Source organism: Rousettus aegyptiacus, unplaced genomic scaffold (assembly GCF_014176215.1).
Source record: "Rousettus aegyptiacus isolate mRouAeg1 unplaced genomic scaffold, mRouAeg1.p scaffold_m13_p_2, whole genome shotgun sequence".
Lineage (NCBI taxonomy): Eukaryota > Metazoa > Chordata > Mammalia > Chiroptera > Pteropodidae > Rousettus > Rousettus aegyptiacus.
In genome coordinates, this window is record NW_023416295.1 from 71,136,978 (window position 1) to 71,153,602 (window position 16,625).

At 30.9% G+C, this 16,625-nt stretch overlaps 1 protein-coding gene across 4 annotated transcripts in view; it reads left to right on the plus strand.

Moving 5' to 3' along the window:
- The window catches only part of LRP1B (LDL receptor related protein 1B), a 1,622,137-nt gene that overhangs the window by 1,128,935 nt on the left and 476,577 nt on the right, over positions 1 to 16,625 (plus strand). For all 4 annotated transcript variants that reach the window (XM_036236560.1, XM_036236558.1, XM_036236559.1 and 1 more), the window contains exon 32: positions 5,161 to 5,310. In XM_036236560.1, coding sequence (XP_036092453.1) covers positions 5,161 to 5,310 — 150 coding nt within the window. The remainder of the gene's footprint in view (positions 1 to 5,160; positions 5,311 to 16,625) is intronic.

Consider the following 16,625-nt stretch of genomic DNA (forward strand, 5'->3'; position numbering starts at 1 on the left):
TTGCTATCTTCATATATTCTTTTGTGAGATGTCTGTTCATTTTATTGCCTGCTCTCTAATGGTATTTTTTTTTAACCGTTGAGTTTTGAAGATTCTTTTGTTGATACTAATCTTTTGTTGGGTATGCAGATTTCAAATTTTTTTCCCCCAACTGAAGCTGTCTATTATTGGCCACCACAGAACAAAAGTTTCTAATTTTGCTGTGCCTGTATCATTGAGAGATGGTTGCAAATTTTACAATAGGATTTTAACTTGAAAGGAAAATACGAAAACCTATATTACTACTAATAAATAGCTAACATTTATTGACTGCTTTCTATGTGCTAGACAATATTATATGAGATAATTAGTATTATTATTACAACCTTACAATGGCGAAGTGAGCATGTAGTTAGGTGAAGACTGCCTAGCCTTCTATTAGATGAATCCAGAGACATATGTACAATGTGATTGAAGGATGATGGCATCTTATATTTTTGTGTTCACTTATAGAATTTAGGAAGACCTCTTGGGCTTCCTTAGCATGTTTATTCTTTAACCTAAAAAATCTAAGTATCCTCAGGAGGGATAAAGCATTTCTCAAGATAGCTTAATGATGAATAAGCAGTTAACCCTTCTATTTACCCATTGGAATAACTATGTTCCTTAGACAAAAAGTTTGATGTTTCAGAAACAATTCTGCTCCAGGAATAATTACATCTCTTCCAGTGAACTCTAAAAAGATCTCCATTTTGAAATATCCAGATCATTATAATTTTTTGTAAATGTGTTTTCAGTAGCCAATTTCTACAACTTTTACAATTCTAGAAGCAGGAGTTCTTTTCTATTGTTTGAAGATAACACTCTAAAGAGACTATTTAGAAGAGTTTAATGTTATTTATTATAAATATTTAGAGGCCTTAAAGTTGATCATCTACATTTTAATATTTATTATATTTCTTTTTTGCCAACTACATCTTAATGTTTCCTTGTCTCTGGAGATCTCATCATCTTGACACATTCTTCCAGCAAAATTTAAAAGGCCTGTTTAAACTTATTAAAAGTTTAAGTTTGAAAGATTATAAAAATATGCAATGTTTAAAAGAAATTTCTTAAGTGTCATATTCTAAAATCACCTGGAGAGATTTTTTTAAAAATACTTATGTCTTGAACCAACTGTAACTAATTAAATTAGAATTTCTTGGAGTGTGGGCCAAGGATCAGTGTTTTCAGTAACTTTTCAGATAATTATAATGCACAGCTGGGGATGAAAATTTTGAAATAAAATCTGATAAGTAATGGAAAAACATTATAAAATTGCTATCTCTAGAAAGTCTTAATTTAAAAAAACATTTTTTAATATCCTTGCATTTTTGTTTTAATTCCATATTACATAGTACATTGATTTAGTTTTGGGTTGTTTGAAAAGAAAACGAGACATATAAATGTTCCAATCTTAATTGTAATGACACATAATATATTTAGACTATATCATTTTTATTATTTTATTATTTATATTATTTTTAAATATATATATTTTTAAATCAATATGTGGATTATTTCTATTATGATAACAATTATATAATTTTGTCAAATTACATTGCTTCTATTAAGAAATACACTGGATCACTTCAATTAAATGTTCAAATATAATAATAAATTAAGGAAAATATTTGGCTTAAATTAAAGAAAAATGTGTTATTATCAAAGCATATGATTAAATTATTTTTATAATAACGGAAAAAATAGATAAAAGGTAGATTTTTTTGTAAAGACTTTTAATTTGTATGATGACTTTTTTCCTTTGATATACCTATTGTGTTACTGAATCTAGATTTCCTTTTGATAAGAAATACAGATGATTCTAAAAGATAAATGTGTTTTGCAGGAATGAGAATATATTACTAGTAGCATAACCTTCAGACAGATCCTACAGCCCTTTTTAAGATTTTTAAATCTCGGTAACCCACTCTGAGGATCGTCTACTACAGACTAATTATATTTCTTTACATAAGTTTCAGGAAACTTTTATCAACATACTCATATTTTATCTGTTTTCTCATGGGTAGCAAATAACATTCTAAAATCATGAATTACTTTCAATTGCATCAAAACTACTATTAGTCTACTGCTTAGTGACTTATCTCTAGTGCTACAGAAATCTGATTCAGAAATTACTTCAATAAATAGATACCCATTAATTTTTCAGTGTCATTAAGATCTAAGTGTATATTGATAATAAAAAAATTAAGATGTGAAAACATTTACATTAATAACCTTTATAAATATGTGCCTTTAAATATACTCATACTTATAAATTTAAAAAATACATCACCAATGTCTTGAACTTATAATAGAAGTTTTAAAAGATTTCAATTCTATTTTAGAAACCACAAATAAACACACCCAAGAACATTCAGGATTAAATTGATATATTTACCAGGAGAGAAGGTATGTGTAGGTGGCTAGGTGACATAGATTGCATGCAAATATGTTAATATAGGAACTTCGAATACTTTTGGTCTTGTGACTCATGAAACTATTAATCTTAAAATATTAAATCTTAATATTAATATAAAAATATAAGCTGTAACCAGTAAATCTATTCCTTCCAATTGCCATAGTATCTGCGTATAAGAAGTATATTGAAATAATTCTGTTGTGAAGATGATTTAACTTTAGTAGTCAGAACTCCTTGAAGACAATTTATAATTTTCATAATGGAATTATTTAAATAATCCATTCATTCATTCATTCATTCAATCAATGTTTATAAATTTTCCTTTTTGCTCCAGTCATCATGTTAGTCCCTGAAAATAAAAAGCTCACTGACATATCTTCTTCTCTCCTGGTGTTCATAATCCAGAAACAAAGATGCTGCTTAGTAGAGTCTGAGAAATTTTGACCTAACTTCCCTCCTCTCTATGATAACTGCTTTACACATTTTAAGTTAGACTCTAAAAACTGTCCGATGTTAAGTAGATAAGAAAGTTCTGACACTGTGGATTAATTTGAAGTTAGGTACATTCAGTATGAATGCACTCTCTCCCTCCAAAAAAGGGTTGAGGAAATTTAAATAAACACGTTCCCTAAGAAAGGCCAGGATAACACTAATTTTAAAAATCAAAGTTTAGGAAAATAATAAATTAGTCTATTGAAGCCAAGAATAAAATTACAAATATACATGTAATTCTTTTGTAATTGCTGGAGATGGATAACAAATCAGACTTTTTCAGTTTATTAGCAGCCAAAGCAAAGAGAGAAATATGACCAGTTATAATTTTATATTTTCCATATATAGCTTTCTTTGGCACTGAGCCCTGAAAGAAATTTCTCCCATGGGTCCTTGTATAAAGAGGTCATTGTGTGATGTACTACTTTCAGATACTATATCCTGGGAAGTCTAACGGTATGTTTTCTGTGTCTACTTCTTATAGCATCCTTTATGTAAACCAAAGGTACAACAACAAACCTCAATTCAGCAAGAGATCCATAGATGAGGAAAATGTATATAGTGATTAAAAAAAAACACACACATAGCTTTCTTGTGGTTTGGCTTGATTGAGAGATACAATTTAGAATACCTAGAGGGCTAGATAACATTTCTAAAAGGAATTCTTTATAAATGTATTTGTTATTTCAATTCTTGATAAAAATTCAGCACAGAAAGTTTGGGGCTATATTTTGTACCATCAACCTGTAGTAAAGATATTCTTTATTGCTGATTAAAGATGTAATTATATGTTTTAGGTAGTCAACTAAGCAGAAAGTAAAATAGACCACTTCTTAGAAATTAATTGGTCTAAATGAGAATTTATTTATACTAGAAAAGATGCATGAAGATGGCTTAAGAAGTTTCTTCAGGATAATCAACTTTCTTTTACAAAAAGTTGAATGGTAATAGACTTTCACCATGAAAATATTACATCTTAGAGTATGACTGTAATAGTTATGATTTTATTCTATTATCATAGTGATTAAAGGCAATTGTCCACTGTGATTATTAAAAAAAAAAACTGAAAACTTCTTCCTTGAAATGTGTAATTTTATGCATTGTGACTTTTCTGATGAACCTTCCAGACTTCTATTAACAAATCATACCAATAAGTCAATAAATTATTAATATGTTGTATAGAATTTGGATTATGTCTACTTGATTAAAACTAGTCTTGATAAATAAATTTTGCTCTCTGGCCTGTGACTATCTGTAGTTGAAAATATTTGAGCTATGTTTAATTCTTTCTCAATGCACTTGAATTCTTGTAATTCTCTTGAATTGACTCTCTTCCCTCTCCTTTCTTTCTTTCCTTCCTTCCTTCTTCCACATCTTCCTTCCTTCATTTTGTTTTTATTTTAGTTTTTTTTTTTTTAAGTGGGGAAGAGATTTTTTTATTGTTGTTTGTTCACTTTGTTCCAGAAACAATTTATCTCGGAAACAATTTATTGTATTGTATGACACTTCTGAAAACCACAAACACTACTCTACTCTATCTATATGTGAAACTGTCCATAAAATACAATGCAGCTAACCTACAGTGAGACACTTTGCTATTGGCTTAGTTTGCTTATTTTTTGAATGATTTATTTCTCTATGGCAGCCCCTAAATGAGCCCAATTTAATTCCATAAATCAGTGAAATTGCTAATTGTTAAAATTCTTCTAACTTTAGATTTACTTGAAGAGAGTTGAAATGTCTGATGTAAATCTATAACGGCCTAAAGTAAATTTTACTGAAAGTAGAGGAGAAATTATAAATTTTGTAAGTTAAGTTAGTATCCCACATGAGTATTACACATTAAAACTTTCTGAGACCAAGTGGTATAATAAGAGGACAGACACTTAATTTGGAAATCAAAACTTTATTAAAATTTGTGGGATGTCCGCTTACTATCTATAAAATCATTTCTTAACTATTCTAGGTATAGTTTTTCTTATCCATAAAATGGAACTCATTGTCACAAGATTGTTGTCATAATTAACAGTTATAACTGTTAATTGCCTATAAAAGTACATTGTTTCACAAAGTTAAGACGGTATATGTGTATTTCCCATTAGCTAACTTATTTTTTAAGACGGAAATCTGAGTTTGCAACATACATTTTCCCCTTGAAATTCACTGCAAGGTAAATATTCCAATTTAAGTAGCTACCATTATGTTTAAGATGTATAATCTAATTGCAGGTCTATCAATAGACTATGTGGAAAACAAGCTTTATTGGATCAGTTCGGGAAATGGAACCATAAATAGATGCAACCTAGATGGCGGTAATTTAGAAGTAATAGAGTCAATGAAAGAAGAATTAACAAAAGCTACAGCCCTAACCATCATGGGTAAGTGCAGTGGTTCTATAGCTAGGTTGCTTCATATTGATTGGGGGTTGATTAATTATGATCTGTTAAAACCTGATAAGAGTTACTGCTCCATGAACACCAGACACACAGTAAAATTGCACGTTTCTATGAGTTTTTTAAAAAATTATTATTATTCTTTTCTTAACATTAGCAAACAAACTTGTAAGTTTATCCAGATTAGGGACTTAGTGTTGTTATCAATACTAACTCTACTGTTATTGATTTTAGCTTACTGGGACTTGTTTTATTTTATGATTATTTCTGTGTTCTTTTGCAATGTTCTAAAGTGTATGAGCCTTAAGTATTTGTCACAATAACAAATTGGCTTATCTCTGCTTATAAAGGATAGCAGGTAATTTAGGAGTCAAGGCCATAGGGTCTATTGACCAATGATTGAAATTATTCTCTCACAAATAATTTTTTTCCATGAGACATACCTCAATGATTTTGCAGATTTAGTTCTAGACAACCACAATAAAGTGATTATTGCAATACAGCAAGGCACACTAATTTTTTGGTTTCTCAGTGCATACAAGAGTTACATTTACACTGTATTGTAGTCTATTATGTGTATAATAGTGCTGTCCAAAACAACACTGTACATACCTTAATTAAAAAAAAATGTTGCTTAAAAAAAGCTAACCATCATCTGACCCTCCAAGTCTTGTAATCTTTTTGCTGGCAGAGGGTTTTGTCTCCGTGTTGATGGCTGCTTACTTATCAGGGTGGTAGTTGCTGAAGGTTGCAGTGACTGTAGCAATTTCTCAAAATAAGGCCAGAATGAAATTTACCACATCAATTGACTGGTCCTGTCACAAGTGATTTCTCTGTAGCATGTGATGATATTTGATAGCATTTTACCCACAAAATTTTATTAAAAATTGGAGTTTATCCTCTCTAAACCTGCCACTGCTTTATTAACTAATTTTATTTAATATTCTAAATCCTGTTATCATTTCAACGATCTTCATAGCATCTTCACCAGGAGCAGATTCATCAATAAGGCGGTTTCACTTTCTTGTACGTTGTATGTTTACTAAAAAAGTAGCATTTTTAATTTCCTTCAAGAATTTTTTCTGTGCATTTACAACTTGGCTGTTTGACACAAGAATGGGGCTTTTGGCTTGTCTCGGCTTTTGACATGATTTCCACGCTAAGCTTAATCATTTCTAGCTTTTGATTTAAAGTCAGAAATGTTCAACTCTTCCTTTCACTTGAACATTCTGAGGCCACTGTAAGGTTATTAATTGGCCTAATTTCAATATTGTTGTGTCTCAGGGAATAGGGAGGCCTGAGAAGAGAGACAGATGGGGAAATGGCCTGTTGGTGGAGCCATCAGAGCACACAGCATTTATCAATTAAGTTCTCTGTCTTATGTGGATGCAAGTCCTGCATTCTCAAAAACAATTACACCATAACACATATAATAATAAAAAAAAGTTTGAAATATTTCAAGAATTACCAAAATATGACGTGGAGACATGAAGTAAGCAAATGCTGTTAGAAAAATGGCTTCAATAGACTTATAGGATGTAGAGTGCCACAAACCTTTTAATCTGTAAAAAAAATATGCAAAGTACAATAAAGCAAAGCACAATAAAAAAGGTTATAACGTATTTAGGAATGGAGGTTTTACTGATTTGAGCCTATTTTCATTCCTTTTCTTCAGTCTTCTGGAAAACACGGGGATAAGCAAGTAAGACAATTAGCTGAGAGGGAGATCTGGGTTTCCATAGAACAAATAATCATTCTCTACTTGTATTGGTATTAGAGGCTAATTTTTCAAATGGGTGTTTTAATTTTAAAAAAAAATAGCTTAGATTTAAAAAGACATTAAAGTGAATATCATAAAGGAAGTAGGTTTTAGTGAGGATGGTTGCATCTTTACTTAGTGAATGGCCGCTCTAAAATGAAGTTCATGGTCAGTCACAGTGTAAGGATTAGATATATTCCACACAGAATCTCACTAGTTACAGTTGGTTACAGGAAATCAGAAAAACAATTTAATATGTATCAGTCTGCATATCATGTGATATTCAGGATACTTTTTAAAAACTATATGTACTATTTCTAAAAAGTCAGTTTGAATATATTTTAAAAGTAAATATAGGTGATAAATTAGATCTTCTAATTAAACATTGTACAATCTTGCAACTCTTTCACCATTTCCCAGATTGAATATGAGGTTTTTTATTTTTGTTAGTGACTATTTATAAGTGTATGAACTTCATATGTAAATAGTTATTAATTGAGAAATATTTGAAAATTAATTTTCCAGAAAATAAATGTTTTTATCTTCTTTGATTTCAATTAGATGAAACATATCTGATAAAAGTAAATAAGATTTAGATATTGCAAATTATTTAAAACAATATGATTTAAAACAAAATGAATAAATTCAGTTTAGTTCAGCATACATTGAGAACCTTTTATGTGCAGATATTGTGCCTGGTTTTGAAGTATGAATTTAAACATGGACAGTAGTCTCACAAAAACATACATTTCTGTGATGGAGAGAGAGAAAAGCAGAATGGTCAGCCTATCATTAAATGCTAAGATTATCTCTATTTCAGTTTCTATAGCTGAGAAATACAGATATCAAATAGATTTATCTATATCACAAAGTTGTGAAAATCACATGGAAATGTCTGTAAATGTACTTTTGACAAATTTATACAAACATCAAAGATGGAATCTAATGTCACTTAATTTGATCCTTAAGACACTTTCTAATTTTTCCCCTTTGGTCATATTCAAGTACTCGAGATGATATTAATTCAGATGTCTTAGTGACTTCCTTTGGCTGTAGTTTTATTCCTAAATTGTTATCTTCCTGTTATCACTCTTACCATCTTTTTCTAATTGTTTTTTATAAATAGTAGTTTTTAAAAATAGTTTTTATTCAGATGAGGAATTTAAACATATACAAATCATCTTGTTTTAAATTTGTTTCAATTTTCTTTCTAGTCTTTGGGCAATTAATTAATGTGCTATTGGTAAAGCATTATGTTACTATTCTTCTCATCATGTGTATTCAGGAGACAGATATACCTAAAGAATTGTACCTGACAAGTAAGTTATTACATAGCAGGAATTTATTTAATTTTAAATTTATAAGATAATAAGAAAAGAAAAATATTATTTCGTAATACTCAATCTTGATAAATTAACAAGAAAATTTTGTTTCATGTGTGCTTATACATATTTTAAATCGCTTGAATAAAAATAAAGTTTAAATTCTGAAAGTGGTTAAGTAAGCTGTAATAATCCCCAAATCACTACCCACTTATGTTTTCAAAAATTGAATTTCAATATACTTAATGAAACCAACCCAAACCGGCAAATGATATAACTAAGGAACTCAATAAATTAGAGGAAACACATTAAAAACCTGTCATAACATTTCAAAGGATTTTATTGACTTTTAGTAAAAAAAATATGTATATCTCTATATAAATTGTTGCCTCATAGAAAAATGCAAGGCTTTATAAAGGTTTATTTTTGCTGACATTATTGCTATCAACCCTGCTGGTAGTTAATACTAAACTTATAGAGCTCAATGCTATAAACACAGTCTCAAAAAAATGGAACAGTAGTCCTTTTTAGCAAAATAAATAGATTAATTAATTAAGTCAGTTTGTTTCAAGTTAACATAGAAGAGAGAAATTTTGGATGAAATCATGTTTTTTATATGTCAGCACTGCTTGGAGACCAAATCTTGTATAAATACAAATTCTTTTAACAAGTGAATGGCTATGCATGTGTTTCCTCCCAGTCACCATAATTGGATTAATCCTGAAATAAATATAAATATAATTAAACCTAAAAATGCCCCTATTGTCAATATATTAGCTGGATATATCAGAATACATTTAACAGTTTGAGAAGATAAAATTTGAATGACATCACTACAGAGAAGCAAGGGAGCAACTTCCACTTCATGAAGTTTCCTACCTCAGTTCTGCACTTGCTGTTTTGTTTAGCTTCCCCTTTCTTCCTCCAAAACCTCTCTACTCTTTTTCTTTGGGTATGGAATCAAGGGTAATGGCTCACTTCCTGCCGAGGCTGAATATTATAGTCATATAAAAAAGCCAATGGAAAAGTAAAACCGAATAACCTTACTACTATCTAGAGCTTTAGTGATTAACAGTTACAAATGTTTACCAAAAAAAAAAAAAAAAAAAAAATTGCCTACAGTAATACTGAAATTTCACACATAAAAAACAATTGTCCTATGAAGTAACCAATTATTTACCACTATATGTCACTTAAAGTTTGTGTTTCACCAAAATTTAAGAGTGGTTTTCCTAAAACCGAGTTAAAATTTCTTTGGAAACTTTTTACACATTTGTAAATCTCAAAGATTATAAATTGTAAACACTTGGAGTTTCCAGTTTACTTGGAATATTATATACAGAATAAACTATAAAGAACTTTGAAATATTAAAATTAGATAAAGTGGAAGGCGTTTGATATTACCTAGGTTAAAATAAAACAATTATGTAATGATTCAGCCAAGTTCAAGACCCCAAGACAAAGATTGCTATATCTAAATTTCACAAAGGTTTTTTTTTCCAGGAAGGATAGCTCAATTTCCCTCCCCTTGAGTATAGGCTGGACTTAGTGACTCATACCTAATGAATAGAATTAGGCAGATGTGATAGTGTGTGACTTTGGAGATGAGGTTCTAAAAGGCATAAGCCTTCCTTCCTATCCCCTCTTTTGGATTACTCATTTGAACAAAGCCAGATAAAATGCTATGAGGTCGTCCACTCATCCCAAAGGAGGAGTCCACACAGCAAGGAACTGAGACCTTCAGTTAGCAGCCATGTGAGTGAGTCATCTCAAAAGGAGAATCTCCAATCCCAGTAGAGACTTTAGATGCATACATCCCAGTCCAACACTTTACATCAAACTTCAGAGAGATTCCAAACCAGAACCACTTGCATAGATGCCCCCAGATTCCTGAATCACAGAAACTATGTGAGCTGATAAATGTTTGCTGTTTTAAAGTGCTTAGTTTTGAGGGTAGTTTGTTACATAGCAATAGATAAATAATTCATACATTACTCCATCCACAGAGCACTCATTCATTTGTGAATAGATTTAAAAAGTCAAATACTTATTTAATAGTCTGGCAGGTTATAAATAGTAAAGTGTGTTGGGTAAAATAAACCAGTAGCTTCTAGAATATTGTAAATAACAAGCGAGTCTAGGCTTCATTACCTAGACTGTCATGGGAGTGGCAGGAATATGACAAAACTGGAGAGTTAATGCCCCATCAAAGGGAGAACACCGCAGCTCCACTTATTTTTGTCATAAGGGGCATTAACCAGTTGTACCAGACCTTTCATTTTTCAAGAGAAGCAAGAAAGTTGGATTTTTATTTAAAATCTCATAACTGTGAAATATTAACAAGTTATCATAACAAAAATACCATGCAGGCTATAACGTGCACTATAGAATAACTATAAAGGTTAGCAATGTACAAACTAATCAAACAAACAAAAAACCCAGCACAGCAATAACCCTCTGTGTGCTCTATTCAGCCTAGAAGACATCAGTTAGTTGCCACCTATGATTTGATTATCATTTATCTTGATGACAGTGAATTGCTGAGAGACTATGGTGGAGTTAAGGAAGCTAATGCCCAGCTATACCATTAGAGAGACTTAGTAGAAGGGAAAAAAGAAATAATAATCACCAGGTAGAGCTGGCATAACTTACTTAGGAGAAGGGGTCCCTCTCTTAGGGGACAGGACGTATGATTTCCCAATAAAGTTTTGAGGTGTTATTTGACCAGCCACTGTGCTCTGCCTGAGGTATCATACAAATAGAGAACGTATGAATGTGAGATCTTATTTGAGCTCAACTGTTGACAAGAGAATGTAACTTCTAGATGTAGAGCTTTTACCTTTACAGAAACGGATACCCAATTCCATTTATCCTTTCAACAAACATTTATTAATGCCCAGTGTATTCCAGGTGCTACCGCACATGGTGGAAAGAATCCTGACTTTATCAAGCTTTCAGAGGCAGACAATAGGAATGTAAATAAAAATATATGGATAGATAACTGTTAAAGACAAAAAAAAAAATGCCAACCAGAGGAAAAAGGTAAGAAAGTATTTGAGACAGGGATATAAGAAAGGGGTACAATTTTAGATTTTAGATTGAGTGGACAAGAAGAGTTTTACTAAGACAGTGACTTCTGAGTAAAAATCTTAAGTGTTGGAAGGGAGGGAAGAATAAAAGAATGCCATGTGAAACAAGGAGAATCACTTTAGTCATTCACTTATTATTATTTTTTTAGTTTTTATTTTATTTTAAATGCTTTGTTTAAAATATATATATAAATAATTACATCAAAATAAATCTTTATAGATGATTCTGATATTTTACCAAATCAGACATCTTTTAAGACAATACAGTATTGTCTGTGCTTTACCTGTTCTCCAGTGAGTCAAGGAATGGAGTTCACTTTGTCAGGATTGATTTATACATTGTGTACAATGGCTGTTTGATGAGGACCCCTAATATTTTTTGCTATGGACTGAACGTTATGTTCCCCCAAATTATATGTCGAAGGCTTAATGTGATGGTATTAGGAGGCACAGTTTTGGGGAAGTAATTTGACATGACTGAGATCTTCCATGAATTAGTATCCTTCTAAGAAGAGACCAGTGATCTAGCTTCTCTCTCTGTCATGTTGGGATACAGCAAGAAAGTGCTCGCTGGCATCCTGATCCTGGACTTCCAGTTTCTAAAACTGAGAGAAATAAATTTCTGTTTTATAAGCCACCCAAATATGGTATTTCTGTTACAGCAGCCCAAACTAAGACATCCTTCTGGTTATTAGATGTAAGTTGACTAAGCTATAACTTTGAACATCAAATTCTTCCTAATTAAAAAAAAAAAAAATGACCTCGTCAGTTGTCTTTTCATCTGTGAGAGATAGCAAATACAATAGCTGCTGCTTTCAAATACAATAGGTGGTAGCTCTAAAATTATATCTACTATTTATTTGTCTTAGATTTTTTTTCTCAGTATTTAGCAATTCTCTTTAAGGGAATATTCTTTTATAAATATACTTCGGTTTCATAAAATAACAATACTCTAAAATTTTTTTTACATGATTTTCAAGTGGTTTGTGCTATAAAATAGTGTATAATCAGCTGTTATATTTAACTATTGATTGCTCAGGTTTCAAATATAGGGTTTTTTGTTTGTTTTTAGTCACTTTTTTTTTTTGTCACGGCTTTGTTATTTTCCTGATCATTAATGCCTGCAGGAGACAGTGAGGTCAACATGAGTTAATCAAGTTGCCATTTGATTTTAAGTGCCTTTATGAGGAGGCGGAGGAGGTTAGAACTATTGACTAAAATTAGGGCTTGTGGATTATTTATGTATTATATTTAACGTACTATTTCTTTTCACTGTCAGCATGTGCAGTTTGAATGCAGACTGCATATTTCATATTCGCATTGAAGAAAAAGTTGGAGAAATCAATTCAAGGAGCTAAGGGGAAATACACAAATAGAATGAATTTACTGTCAGAAATACGTTCATTGGTATTTAGAGAAAATTAAGATGGAATTCATGACACAGCAGGATGATGGTTTTTCTATATTTTGTACTGGGTCAGGAAAGACCTAGGGCAAATGGACCATAGATTTAAAATAGAAGTAAAGGTATGGGAATTATTCAAGCAAACTTGAAGAAATCTGTTTGTACCTATAGAAAATTTTTGGCATTTGTAGATTTAATGGTTGCATCTTATTTAATTACAGGTTATCTTGCTATAATTCATTAAAATATGTCATGTAATAATTTCCCAAGTTTCGTTAAAGAAAGAGTTTGAGTGCTGGGCACTACAAGGAAGATGAGCATGAATTTAAACCTCTGCCGAACAACATGCACACCTTATAAGCTATTTATTCATTGTTCTCTGCTGATCCAGTGCATATACAGTTACTCTCATAGAAGTTCAATTGTACATCTACTTTTTTTTGTTGTTATTTTATGGTGCTATATGATCTTTGGAAATTATTTTTATGATGATATTTGTAGATAGGAATACCAATGCTAACAAGGTGTGTTCTTGAATGTCAAGAGAGGTATATATCAAATACCTCTATATATATTCGAATAATGTATATGTAGTCTTCATTATATAATTAAATCATAGACCTTTAAAATTTAACGTAACCTTAAAGGTCATTAAAGTTATTATCTTTATCAATTAAAGAAGTGTGTGTTAGAGTCCTACTATTCATTAACCAGCTATGGATTTGGGACAAGTACTGAACACGAGGCATTTTCTATTCTGCAAATAATGGACCTTGACCATACGAGCTGCGGTGTCTTAAAAACTTTGCATGATTTTATCACTAATAGGTTGATTCAAGGGTGCAAAGAATAGTTTAAAATAAATTTTCGATTTTCAAATTTTCTTTAAAAGAAAATTTGAGTCACAGATAAAGGCAAAATATTCCTTAATTACACATTTTCTATGAATACTTGTTCTCAGTTTAATTTTTCTATTATTAATTGCAGTTTAAATATATTATACTATTGATCTGTTTCAAGTAGTGATCTGCCAGAATAGGGTTAATATGTAAATATTAGAAGGATATTGAATTTTGGCTACTGTTAGAATTTATTAAGGAGTCAAAAAAACCAAGTTCTTTGTGCATTTTTAGTCTATCAGAAATAAACCCAGCCCTATAATGAGTAAAAAGTTGGCTTTTCTTGATTTCATTATGCACACATTTGTTTTAAATCAGTGTTAACAAAATAATCATTTGCCCTTTAATCAGCCCTTGAAAAGCTCTAACAAAGGTAACTCATAAGGGACATTTGTTCAGACTTTTCAGGCTCACTTCACAAATTTGAAATCATAATAGCTGCTGTGAAGATTCTCAGAACATGAATAGCTTGCCATGGGAAAGCCAAAACTGTCAGATTAATATGCTTTGAGAACCATCTGAATATCAGAGAAGGTTACATTCATTTGCTTAAGACTAAATACAGTGTTAATATTATTGAGGATTAAATGTTTCTAATATTCCCTCTAGAGTTTCTACAGCAAAGCATTTAAAATTGTCTAGTTTCTCTGGTGACTGAAAGAAACTCTAATGGCAAAAAAATTATTCTTTTTCTATGCTAACACTTAGGCTTTCTCAACTAATTTTCTCAACTAAGATATGCATTTCTTCATTTATATCTGTATTCTTTTCAGGAAAATATGATTTTACGTAATGATTAAAGTTAGAATTTATTAAAGATAAAACCTATCTATCACTCAATCTGTATATTTGTTATGAACCCTTAGATACATAGTATACTTATAAATAATGATAGAACTTTGAAAAAAATATGTACCCAGTAAACAATCCAATGAAACTGACATACAGAAATCATAAGAAGCCTTTTTTTCTACTTTCTAAAATAAATTATTATGACAAGTTGTCATGGCATCTGTAGAACATTATAAATGATAGCAAGTGACAGCGTGTGAGTCTGGTGCATTTAGTTTTGTTAAAATCCTTAGACTGAGCACTTACAGATTTACTCTGAACTAGTCTGAAAGGATCCTAGACACTTGTTTTATGACAAGGCAGCAAGTCTGATAACTTCAAAGTTCTTGAATTCAATAGTCCACCTTAAGGAGTAATTTCCTCTGATTTGTACATTGCAAGTCCTCTTTACATGTGGTCAAGTACAGTTATCATCATTATTATTTTTTTAAATCAAAGCTTACTGAATAGCTCTCTTCCTCTGAATGCGAAAAGAGGCTGAAATTCAGTTTCAATCCCTGGATTGCCAGTTTTCCTTTAATATCTGATAGCGCTCCCCTTTGATTTGTTGTTTGTTTTATTGTTCTTTCACAGTCTAGTTAGGTACTTAACTTTTTGTATGAGCTACTGCAACAGCTCCTTATCTTTTTTTCAGTCTCGGTAACTTCAGTCTTCAAGCTATCAAGATCTGCTATGTTCTGACCTGCTGCGGCAGCTTCTACTTAGCCATAATATTTCAGAGCTGAAATAAACACTCATGACTTAACTCTGAAATGCTTATTTTTTCCTCCTTTTAATTCACTATATGTTATAGTATTACTCATGTTATCTTATAAAGAAACTAAGAGTCAGTAAGATCTTTGAAAATGTAGTCCTCTGAGACTCAAACTCAGAGATTCTGATTGAAGTTAAGTGCTGTTTTCACTACCAGGAAGAGCCTTTCCTGACATAACTCTTCTTTTCATTTGAGCTTCCTCTAACCCTCCTTCGGTCAGTCAGGTACAATACATCCAGGAAGACTGTTCTCTATTTGATTTTGCCTGCTTATTTCTATTTGTCTTGCTATTCCTTGTTTTTTTGTTTGTTTGTTTGTTTTTCTTTTTGTTTTTTTTTTTTGACTGCTTTTCATACTTATCATCTACTTTTATAGATGAAATACCACCCTCCGAGGCCTACTTCAACTTTACCTTCAGTGTGATTTGAGATTTTTCCCTTCTCTGAATTCCTTTGTATTTTCCTAATATAGTGGAGTACTTTTTGTCTTTTCTGATGTATGAACATGTCTCAATTTTCTATAATTTGAAACCACATTTTATTTATATATGTATCATTCATGATACACAGCAAGGTGTTTTACACTGAATATATTTTAATAAATAATAGTAGAATGAATGAATAAAAAAAGCAATGACCATCTGCACACAAAAATGTTTGCCACAGCAATCAAAATTTATTTCAATCACAGCAGGAACATGTTTATATAGAATAATCACAACTATAAATATATATCGTAGAATATGAGTTTCACATCCACGGATCCAGTCAACCACGATCAAAAAAAAGAAAGAAAGAAAGAAAGAAAGAAAGAAAGAAAGAAAGAAAGAAAGAAAGAAAGAAAGAAAGAAAGAAAGAAAGAAAGAGAAAAAGAAAAAGAAAAAGAAAATCCCAGAAAGTTCCAAAAAGCAAAACTTGAATTTTCTATACACTGGACACTATATTGAATCCAAGAGAGCGAAATGAAATGTAGGCATATACTGCTGTAGTCTATTTGCAAATATAGATTATATGCAAATATTACACCATTTTATACAAGAGACTTGAGCATCAACAGATTTTATTGTCCTTGAGGGCATCCTGGAACCAATCTCCTTGTGGATATTGAGGGAGTACTATATGTATTAAAGTAAACACTAAAAAATATTTTAAGATATAATGATTTAAATTGAAAAGAGGAGAAAATAAATAACAAGAAGATGTGTAAAATATCAATTATTT